The 12067-nt window shown below is 45.1% G+C and overlaps 1 protein-coding gene across 11 annotated transcripts in view; it reads left to right on the forward strand.

Moving 5' to 3' along the window:
• Positions 1-12067, forward strand: part of Ttc7b (tetratricopeptide repeat domain 7B) — a 215952-nt gene that overhangs the window by 50137 nt on the left and 153748 nt on the right. For all 11 annotated transcript variants that reach the window (XM_085697829.2, XM_085697833.2, XM_085697836.2 and 8 more), the window contains one exon: positions 6404-6534. In XM_085697829.2, the coding sequence (XP_085553955.2) occupies positions 6404-6534 (131 nt within the window). The remainder of the gene's footprint in view (positions 1-6403; positions 6535-12067) is intronic.

A 12067-nucleotide genomic window follows, 5' to 3' on the forward strand; every position in this document is an offset into this window, starting at 1 on the left:
AGGAAAAGGGATGAGAAATGTGCTATGGTTACATTAACCTAATGAGAATTGGAGGAACTGGGTTAAAGTTGACAAAGGTGGTGTTGAAGCAAAGAAGTCAATCTGTTAAAGGTTTAGTAACAATTCTAAAGTTTATATGCCCAGTAGCAGAGCTTTAAAATACATGAAGAAAAACTGATGAAGCTTCAGAGAGAAATGGGAAGATGCACAGTTCCGATCAACTCAATACCACAGTTTCAATAAATGTAGAGAAGGAAGACATATCAGTAAGTTAGAGAAAGAAGGCCAGGAGCACAGTGTTTTGACTTGACCCAACTGACCTTCGTGTGACATTCCACCTTACAGTAGAATATACATTCTCTTCTAGCAAAAGACTTAGAAGAGCAACTAAGTCAGAAACACATTGTGACAGAGTTAGAAGACTTCCGCTGTGTTCTCTAGCGCCTGTCAGTGTTCCTCAGGACCGTCTTCAGGCCACTGATTGCAGAAAAAATGCTCTCATTTCAGAAAACTTATTCCTGCTCACTGTTTATTATACAAAAAGACACAGACTAAAATCAGTAAAGGTAAAAGGCACGGAGGAAAGAGTTCAGGAAAGAACAGGCTCCAATGTAGAGTTATCCTCTCCTTCCAGAGTCCTGCAAACAGCCATCAGATCTCCCAGCTGTGAGTGTGACGGCACTCACCAGGCATTGGTGTTAGCGTACACAGAACACAGTCCAGAGATGCACGCATTGGTGCCCATATGATTTCCCACAAACGTGTAGCTCATCGGGGAAGGAAAATCTTCAGTTATGTGGAATTAGAAAGCTGGAGGTCTATTCGTAAAGAGGTCAGGTCAGTCTGTACCTTGCAGTGTATGTAAAACTGACAGCAGTGTGGGTCACACTTCTGGGTTCCAATTCTAGAGGAACATGCAGGGCAAAGCCTTGTTAGCCCAAACTCAGCCCAATTAGAGAAAACATCCAATTCTAGAGGAACATGCAGGGCAAAGCCTTGTTAGTGCAAACTCAGTCCAATTAGAGAAAACATCCAATTCTAGAGGAACATGTAGGGCAAAGCCTTGTTAGCCCAAACTCAGTCCAATTAAAGAAAGTGTGGATACATTTGATTTCATCAAAAGTTTATTTCTACTATTTAAAAAATGTGCTATTTAAAACAGATCATGGTTGATCTCTATCCACCCAGGGCAAATGCCCTGTTAAAAAATGTAAAGAGAGGTGGAGGGGGAAGGAGGAGGAGAGGGAGGAGGAGGAGGAGGAGGAGGAGGAGGAGGAGGAGGAGGAGGAGGAGGAGAAGAAGAAGAAGAAGAAGAAGAAGAAGAAGAAGAAGAAGAAGAAGAAGAATTCGTAGAATGAAAATATTTCCAAGTCACAAATCAGAGCATCTATATCTAGAATATACAAACACTGTCAAGTCAGTAGGAAAATTAGTAACCCTGTAAGTGGATTAAATATTTTAAGACACTGACTAAAGAAGATATGCAGATAACAAATAGGCACATGAACTGGAGTCAGTGGTCGTGGAAATATGACTCTAAACACAACGAGGAGCCTTTTCCTGCCCTCTGGGGGAATGCTGTGTAAAAGTCAGACAGTAACAGTGCCAGATCTGTGGAGACAGGGCGCTCATCCACAGCTGGCCAGATGCAGAAAGCTGAAGCTAGTTTAGAAAAACAGTTTGGCAATTTAAATATTAAGAAGAAACTTGTCATGTGATCTAACAATTCCACCCCTATATGCCAACCAAAGAGTATTAAAACATTTCTCTACAGGAAAGTTGTCCGTGAATACTCACAGCTGCATTGTTCATAGTAGCCAGAGTGGGAATGGCCTGCATCTGCACTGGGCAGTTGGGTAGAAAATGCAGCCTGTTGGAGCAGTGAAAATACTGTGAAAAGAGAAGGACAATAAAAACAGCACTGACACTTGCTATATCCTGGATGAGCCTGTGAAGCATGCATTCAAAGAAATAACTCCCAAAGGCTGTATGTGTGACTTCATTTACATAAAGTGTCCAGAAGAAGTAAACTGTAGGGATCGTCAATTGATGGTAGTCTAAAGCTGAGGGCAGGGCTGGGAACTGACTTCATCGGAGCAGAAAACAGCATTTGAGGATGATGAGATTACTCTAAATTCAAATTTTGTCTTAGTTTAGGTGAAGAGACATCATGACCATAGCAACTCTTATAAACATTTAGCTGGAACTGTCTTGCTGTTCAGAGGTTTAGTCCATAATTGTCATGGCAGGAAACTTGGCATCGTGCAGGCAGACATGATGCTGGAGAAGAGGTTGAGAGTTCTACATCTGGATTCGAAGGCAGCAGGGAGAGACTGTGTGCCACACTGGCCGTAGCTTGAGCATGTAAGACCTCAAAGTTCTTTCTCCAACAAGGCCACACCTCCTCATAGTGCCACTCCCTATGGGCCAAGCATTCAAACACATAAGTCTGTAGGGGATATTCCTATTCAAATACCACAAATTATGATGACACTTATGTAATTATGTCTTTGAATTTATTTAAAAAAAACTGAACACATGAAACAGGCAAATTTTATCTCGTGTATATTACACCTCACTAGTGATATCAGAATAGTGTATAGTGATCACGACAGCATAATATTGATAAAAGAGCAGGTAAGTCAGTAGAACAGAGCAGGGCTAAAGGCTAGATGCATTCAACTGAGTCAACTAGGCTTTGACAAAGGTAGTCTTAATGCCAGGACTACTGAGTACAGATGCAGAAAAATAAAGAACAAAAACTCAATCAAAGACCTCAAGTGTTATGTCAAAATAGATCATAAATGTCAAAATAAATGCAAAGCTATGAAACTCCTAGAAGATAACACAGAAGAGAAAACTAGGTGACTTTGTGTTTACCAATGAGGTTTAGTTATAATATGTAAAGTATAATCCATGAAAGGAAAAGTAGATAAAAATTAGAATTTAATGAAGTTAAATATATAAAATAAATAATAAAGTTAAATCTGTGATTTAGCTTTAAGATGCCAACTAAGGAGTGGAAAGAGAAGGATTTGACTTGAAAGGCTGGAGTCTGCCTTAGCTGGTAAAATGCTATCTGTGCAAGCTTGCAGTTCAGAGCGCTAGTCTCTCTATAAAAGCTTGGCAAGTGCTTACAACTTCAGCGCCCAGGTTGGCCTGGCAGTCTACCTGAATTGGCAAGCCTCAGGTCCAGTGAGGAAACCCTGTCTCAAAAGTGATATGGAGAGGTAGAAAAGACACCCAGTTTTGATCTCTGTGCTCACCTACACACAGATGAACATATCTGTGAATATACTCTATAGAAGTCTTAGATTTTGAGAAAAAATATTTACAAAATAAATATTTATAATAAAGGGCTCTCATTCAAATATTAATTAATTTGAATCTCATTCTCATACAGAGAATACTTAAAACTCAACACTGAAATCCCTAAATACCCCAATTGAAAAAGAGCAAAACATTTCAGCAGGCAGCACTTGAGATATGGCATGCAGGTGGCAGATAAGCATGCGAAGGTGAAGTGCAGAGTAAGACAAGAGCGAGATGCCACTGTGCACCTATCAGACCGACTCCCACAGCCAGCAGCACCAGTGCTGAGCACAAGCAGAGCACCAGGAACTCACTCACTCCTGCACCTTGGAAAGCAGCGACTCTTGGTCTGAGTCAAAAGGCGAGAAGAATGTTCTATGGTGATATGCAAAATATTCATCAGTATGGTTATGGGCCAAGGCCAGTTCAGGCACCCTCTTCTCTGCTGCCCAGGGAACAATCTGGGGACCTCTCCTTGGGCCTGGGAACCCCTCTAGAATCAAGTCTCTTGTAAACCCTAAAATGGCTCCCTTAGTTGAGATATATACTTCCCTGCTCCCATATCCATCCTTCCTCCCTCCCCCCATCCCAATCCCCCAAGCTTTCCCCAATCCTCCCCTACTCCCTTCTCTTTAACCCTCTCCCCTTCCATCCACTCCCGCCCCCGTACACCCAATGTTGCCTGGCAGTCTTGTCTACTTCCAATCTCCAGGAGGAAAACTACATGATTTTCTTCAGGTTCACCTTCTTATTTAGCTTCTCTAGGATCACGAATTATAGGGTCAAAGACCTTTAATTATGGCTAGAATCCACTTATGAGTGAGTACATACCATATTCCTCTTTTTGGGTCTGGGTTACCTCACTCAGTAAAGCGTTTTCTATTTCCATCCATGGAGATAGAGACAGAGACCCACATTGGAACACTGGGCTTAACTCCCTAGGTCCAAATGAGAAGCAGAAGGAGGGAGAACGTGAGCAAGGAAGGCAATACCAGAGGGAACCTTCACCCGTTGATGAATGGAGATTGAGACAGAGACCCACATTGGAGCACTGTACTGAGCCCCCAAGGTCCAAATGAGGAGCACAAGGAGGGAGAACATGAACAAGAAAGGCAGGACTGTGAGGAGTGCGTTAACCCACTGATACAAGGGGACTGATCTAATGAGAGTTCACCAAGGCCAGCTGGACTGGGACTGAACGAGCACGTGATCAAACCGGATTCTCTGAATGTGGCCGGATTCTCTGAATGTGGCCGGATTCTCTGAATGTGGCTGACACGGGGACTGTCTGAGAAGCCATTGATAATGGTACTGGGACTTGTTTCCTCTGCATGTTCTGGATTTTTGGGATCCTAGTCTGTTTGGATGCTCACCTTCCTAGACCTGGAGGGAGGGGGGAGGAACTTGGACTTCCCACAGGGCAGGAAACACTGACTGCTCTTAGGGCTGGAGAGGGAGTGGGGGGAATGGGAGGGTATTGGGAGGAGGGGCGGAAGTGGAAACTTTTATAAATTAATAAAAAATAAACAAACAAACAAAAAAAGGCGAGAAGAAGTGTGGCACATTTTCTCCCGAGACTGTGTCTTTAGCGTAGTCTGGCATGTGAGCTAGAAGGCGCACATTTTGGTATTTACTAAGTTGAATTGAAACTTATATCCAGAGAACAATCCTACACATGTGTGTTTTTAACTTCTCCAATAGCCAAAACTAAGCAGTCAAGCTAACCACTCAGAAGATAGGTAGGTAAGTGGAATGTTAACAAGAGAACAAAATGAGCTAGCAAGCCATGAAAAGACATGGAATGGGGTCCACACTTGGAATATTAGTGCCTGGCGTGATATGTCAGCCAGGAAGCTAAAGACCCATTAACTGTCTGGTTTGGGACAAATCACTTTCCTTATCACGACAGGTCTCCACATCTTCAATTGTACAAGGGAATTAATCTGCCCATTCCAATTCCAGACTCTTGGACTTTGAAATGAGTTAGAATGTATATCATGTCGTAGGGCACTTGATGTAGCAGAACTCCTATTGTAAAAATTCTGCTGCACCATCCCCACCGTGTCTACTCCCTCTGCCTTTTGGTGGCTAAAGACTGATCTATCTGGGCCAGTTGAAGATTGGTGGTCACTGGGCTCAAGAAGTGTCTGCTTGCCAGGCAGTGGTGGCACATGTCTTTAATCCCAGCACTCAGGAGGCAGAAGCAAGCAGATCTCTGTGAGTTCGAGGCCAGCCTGGTCTACAAGAGCTAGTTCCAGGACAGGCTCCAAAGCTACAGAGAAACCCTGTCTTGAAAAACCAAAAAATGTCTACTCATCCTCATGTTGTATTTTTTCAGTCTCTCATGATTTCACACATCTGCTGGTGTGCTTCTTGTCTATTCTGAAGGCCTGGGAACCCAAAGACCAGTGGCATAGGTTTCATTCTGAGAGCCAGCAGGCCCCAGGCCAAGAGGAGCCAATGCTGCTGTTCAGACAGGAAGGCCATGCTCTGCTCTATTCCAGCTGTTGTCTTGTTCTCTTCAGGTGACTGGAAGAGGCCTGCCCACTTAGGGAAGGCAACACGCTTCCTCAGTTTAATTCTCATCCAGAAACACCCTACAGACACACCCAGAATAATTGTCCAAACGTCCTAGCACCCCATTGCTGATGTATAAAAATGTATAAAGATGGCCCCCATAGTCTTCAGAACTGAAGAGCTCTTGGTGAAGGGCCCTCTCAAGGTCACACTGAGCGTCAGGCTGAAGTAGGCGGCTGTGCATTGTGAGCGGCCTCTTCTGATCCTGTAAGTGTTCCTCCTGGTGCTTCATTTTGATGCTCCTTTGGTCTTTAAGAGAAAGGACAATCAGAGTGTGGCATCACATGCCTTTAATTGAGAAGCAGAGGGATCAAGACTGGCTTGGTCTACTTAGGGAGTTCCAGACCAGCCAGTACTGCACAGGGAGGCCCTGTCTCAATTCAGGGAGGACAGGGTGGAGGATCCAGTTCTCCATCAGCCTCTTATGGCACAGCCATTTCCTGGCCCTCCAAAACCTAAAACTAGGTCCCATGAAAACCAACTCATCCGGTTTCTGACTTTGCTTTGCTCTTAGGACTTTGTTTAGAGAAGCTGCCTGTGTCGTCCTCAACCAGTAATCTCCATGTGGACCGGGAGCAGGATGTCATCACCTGCTACGAGAAAGCCGGGGACATCGCCCTCTTGTACCTCCAGGAGATCGAAAGGGTACGTAAGAACCATGTGTTGTTCCAGCTGGTCTCCCCAGCTCTGCACCCCAGTTGGGTTATGGGTAGCTGTAGCCTACCTCTGGAACACCGTTGATGTGTCTGCCTCTGCCTGCAAGCTCTGCTTGCATTCCTGAATGTTATGGGGAAAATGGCCGTAGGTGTGGCATCTATGAAAATAAGTGGGTCAGTGTGTTTGTGCAGATACGACAGTAAGGGCTGTCCATACCTCTGGGACTCAGGGATTGGCCAGTCACTCTTGTTTTCCTGGTTGAGACTCACATATTTTTGCGTGATCTTCATACCAGCAGGTATTTAGCTGGAGTTTGGGCAGCTTTACCTTGATAGTATGGTAGAGGCTTGCCAGGTTCTTAACTAGTCTTTTTGGAATAGAGACTATCTCCTGAGACTCTCTGGGGAGGCCATAGTAGTCAAATGTTTGGTCTGTGTCAGGGGAAGGAAAAATGGCAGCTGACAAGAATGTCACACAAGCAGAGACTGAGTAAGCAGAGGCTGGAGGAGGGATGAGGTCAAAGATAGGACCAGGGATGGGGCCAGGGACGGGGTCAAGGACAGGGTCATGGATGGAATTAGGGAAGGGGTCACAGATGGGGTCAGGGCCAGGGACAGGGATGGGGCCAGGGTCAGGTCTAGGGAGGGGGTATGGAATGGGGTCAGGGATGTGGTCAGGGATAGGTGGTCATCTTACCTGTTCAGAAGGATCCCTGTCTTTCCAGTCTGTTCTTTAGTAAGCTCCTTCACAGCTCAGCCTCAGTTTCCCTATCTATAAAAGGCTCATAAAAATAGTCCTGCCTCATGAAGTTCTTGCAAGAACTCTATAAGGTCACGTGGTTAAAGACAGTCTGGTTCAAGGAACATACAAGATCACTAGTATGTAATGACACCAGGTCCTAAGCATTTCTTCTGTGGCACTTTCCTGTGGTCTAACCAAAGCTGGACAGATACGCACCTGTGGGATGCTTGATGCAGTAACCAACCTTGTAAGACTTGACCATGATCAGAGGTTTGCTTTCCATGAGCTTTCAAGGCTGTGCTTTTCCATAAAGATTAGAGGGTAGAGGAACTACCTAAGCCTTTCCCCCTGTGTATACGGCTGGGAAGTAATTCTTACAGAAATTATTTCACAGTGTGTTCATGGGTGTGGGGAGAGTCGGCCTTGTCTCTGAGCAGGGAAAGAAGAAGCTGAGGAGTGGCTGGGAACTGCGGAGAATCATTTGACCCCGGCCTAACTAACTATGGCTGTAAGACACAGGCTTGGGGAATTCAGGTTATGTGGCTCTCTGGCCAGTGTGCTGTCCCACTGGAAGGTTCTGTGAGAGTGAATTTTGTTGTTGTCATTGATTGTCAGGGAAAGGATCACGCAGGCTGATTTTGAAGACTGTGTTCCTCCCCTGTCGACCTGCCCTGACTGACACATGGCTGTAGAAAACCCAGTTCGTCCCAACTGAGCTCTGCTCCTGACCATATATTTTGGCTTTGATCAGAGACCTTCATTTCTCAGCTCACCATGTAGGTGTCCACTGTGGAGCTGCCCTTCCCTGACAGGGAGAGAGGGATTCATTTGTCACATGTGTCTGCAGTGACACAGGAAGTGGTAGATGGGGTCTCCTGCCTTTTGTAGTAATTCCCTGGTTACTGGTGTGTTCTTCAGCTGGACAGCAAGGGAATCTGTAGCCATGTAATTCAAAAGAACCCTTTCTTCCTCCCTCTTCCCCACTTTCTTCTGTTTTGGTTTAAGGGAATTAGATTTTGAAAAGAAAGTTAAGGCCCGGGGACATCCAGCAAGTTTGACCAATTAGTAACCAGCTTTTTCCTGACACCCAGTACAGGGCTCACCTCACCAGTTCATCTCAGACTGCTGTGTGGCACTGAACTGTCGTCCCCCCCACCCGCCACACCTGCCACACCCACTTGTAGAAAGCACTCCACAGTACTGGACTGTGAGAACCGAGACCCCCAGAATGCCAGGCGAGCACTGTCTCCTGCCTCCATCAAATCTCAGCCTCTCTGCATGGCTCTTTCTGGCTCTGATTTTTCAGTACCATTTCTTTATGGAAACTTTGGACCTGCCCAGACTTGAGCAAGGAGGGAGGTTGACCCAGCTGAACATTTGTTTTGACGGCAGTCGGTACTCAAGACGTTTTATGTTGGTCAGTCTAGAAACTGGGGAAACTGGGCTGCCTGGAAGTTTAGGGTTTCATTGACCTTATTTGTTTTTAAAATTTGAACTCGGTTGACTTGCTTTTGAACTTCTAAAGAGTTCTGCTGGAGTGAAAACAGAAATTGACTCTGAGAGGAGAAAAAGCCTGGGCAGGCCTGGGACAAATAGTGCCTTACCTTCGAGTGGCCCCAGGAAGATCTGATGCGCCTTCGCCTTGCCAGGCACTGGGTAGAGGAGTGCACAGTGGCTTCTCCTGTCCTGCCACCCTGAGGTGAGGCAGCTGCTCTTTGCCAGGATTTATTGTCATTTTATTTATGAGAATTGGCTCTTAAGTTCATTCATTAACAGTAGAGCTTTGGGAGAATTTTTAAGGTTACTGTACTGACTAATGGTTTTCCAAATCTGAGGCTCTGCCTGCAGTTGGTCTTTTTGTTCATCCGTGTAGGAGGTGTACAGGAGGCAGTGAGTGGCGCTTCAGAGCTCGTCTTCCTCTTGAGTCTGCTGGCTTAAGCTGTGAGAGGCAGCAGAGCAGCACAATGGAGTGAGCTGGCACTGGAGTCCTGGTCAAGACTCCGCTTAGCTGGGGAACTTTGAGGCATGCCCCTTCGCCTGTGTGTGTCCCGTAGCCTCATCTATAAACAGCCGTAGGAACTGCCTTATAGTATTCTCCAGTGTGTTGCTAGCATGCAGCAGATGTTACATAGTGTTCATTACAGCCTTTAAACGGTCCAGGTGTCTAGATGAAAATCTGGACTATTACAAACACATTGTCTAGTTAGGAACATAGAGACAAGTTTATAAAGTATCCTTTTGGGGTCATGTGATTGCCCTGTCTGTACTGAAGCCTGTTCTTCCTGTTCCTGGGTTCTGGATTATTCTTTACACTCAGATGGACCTTGGCCTGTTCATTTATTTGTGCTTCATCTTTCTGTGTTCACAGCAGACTGATAGGACTGGAATTGTCTAATGTCAAAGGTTTTGAGATCCAGCGATCCCAGAGATGGTGGGATGCCAGGTAGCTGGGTGCTGGCCCCAAATGTGGAGGCAGGGTCAAGGGAGATGAGTCAATGAAAGCTTTGTGTTCAGTGTTTGTTTAGGGTTGTCCTTGTCAAATTAAGGTTATAGAGATCTGTACCAATGATGTTCTCTGATAGTTTGTTTTCTGAAAGAGAATAAAATATAGCAAATATTGTGTGTAAAATAATTTGATCAGACTAATCAAATCCAAGCAAACAGCATTAACAGTGACATATGGTGGCTTTGATTAGTTTATATTCAGATAGTGGCAGCGTGCCAACAATAAATAAGGTTCTCTGCTCTGTTAGGCCCTTCTGGTGGTGCAGTGATACAGATAAAGATGACCTCATCCTTGCTGTCATAACCCAAGCCCTGCTTTTTGGCACATGAAGTCATCCTGTTTCTGGGCTTTGCATATACCGCCTGGCCAGCTGGTAGCATTCTAGAGCAGGAGCAGGGCCAGGGTGGAACTCTGCCTTCCACTCACAGTTCATTTCTTCACACCCAATTTTGGAAGAGAAGCTAAAGCTACATTGCAAGGCATCTGTAACTGTCTATGGGCCATTTTAGTGCTAAAGTTCTGAGAATAAACACCAGGTCCCCAAGTATTGCAGAGCCCAGCCCAGATTCCTTCTCCTCGATTAGCTACTCAGAGACCACAGGTCACGATTCGAGTTATGGTGTCTGCCATGCAAGGGCACTTGAGTGGCACAGCTGAGTGAGATGGATCCAAAGCTGGATCAGGTTAAGGTCCTGTGTGTCTTGAATTCAAGCTGCTGAGAAAGGCAGAGCTTGAGTTAAACACCTAAGCCGCTGAAGTGGCTTTCAATGTGAGACAGCCAAGAGACAGTGTCCTCCTCACTGCCATTTCCATCACTTCTCTCCAGCCTAGAGCACAGGCCAGCACACGAACACTTCCCATGGAAATGTCCAGAGAGGAACTGGCAGCCTCTGCTCTTGCACCTATGATTTTGAGCCTGACATCTGACTGCCTGGACCTGTGTACTCCACAACATTCTTACAACTCCAGATAGGTCCAGTAACCAGAGAGGAGCAGTTACTTGTGTTCATGGCTGTGCCTTGCTATAATGCCTTTTCCTTCCAAACAGTAAAGTATTCTTTTTCTTTTCTTGGTTTTTTGAGACAGAGTTTCTCTGTGTAGTCCTGGCTGTCCTGGGAACTCTCTCCATAGACCAGGTTAGCTTGAACTCATATCCACCAGCCTCTGCTGGGATTCCAAGTGTGCACCTCGCCTCCTGGCCAGTACAGCATTTCCTATCTGCCTTGTTTTCACTTTGTTATTAAACTTGACATCACTTTCATAGTTATGTACTATTTCAGCTGATGTCTTCTTATTGGGGCTATCTTGGCAGCATCCTCCAGGCAGCTTTTCCCTTGCTTTACACAGTATTTCCTAGGGGCGAACTCCCAGAAGTGGGGATATTTTCACCATTCTCGTTACCATGTCCTAGGGCTATCAGCCAACACTCGCACCTTTCAACGTCTGCAGCTCAAGCTGGAGACAAGGCGTTGCTCTTCCTCTTGACAAATTGTTGCAAAATTATCTTCTAAGTGAACATAGTGTTTTGCATGCTTAGTTTACATTTTAAAATTATTAAAGGAATTGACATTCCCCCCATATTTGCTTAGTTGTTGTTGTTATTTTGAAGACTAGTGTTAGACCTAGACCTTGAGTGCAATAGCTCAATGGGGAAAGGCACTTACTGGCAAGTCAGAAGTCCTGAATTCAATCCCCCGACTCATATGTTGGGAAAGGGTCACATTCTACAATTTGCCCTGTCATCTACACACTTGCTCTGCAGTACGTGCAGCCCTCTACACACAGTAGGTGAGGAAATGTAGTAGTTTTAAAGGCTGTGTTGCTGAGATATGATTTACACCCTGTGTATAATGTGTCCATCCTTTCGAATTGGATGATTCTGTGTGACTTGTTTTTATCTAATTGTTAATGTACATGAGATAAAATAGCTCCTGTTGCTTCAGCTCCTGAAGTAGCTGGGATTGTAGACACAATAGTGCCTTCAACATTTTTTATTGTATTCAGAGCTATGTGCACATCTCCAGTATTTAGTCCCAGGGTATCTTCATCAATCTCAAAGGAAGCCTTGTACCCGCCAGCAGTCACTCCTCATTTATCTGTTCTAACGACACTGAACTCTCGCTGAGCTTCCTGCTTCCGTAAATGTGCTTGTTCTGAACATTTCGGATGAAGTAATATAATGTGTGAGCTACAGTGACAGGCTTCTTTGACTTAGCATAATATTCTCTAGATCTGTTTGTGTTGCAGTATGCATTGGTTCTTTTATTGCTGTGT

This window comes from Myodes glareolus, chromosome 11, assembly GCF_982192425.1.
Source record: "Myodes glareolus chromosome 11, mMyoGla1.1, whole genome shotgun sequence".
Lineage (NCBI taxonomy): Eukaryota > Metazoa > Chordata > Mammalia > Rodentia > Cricetidae > Myodes > Myodes glareolus.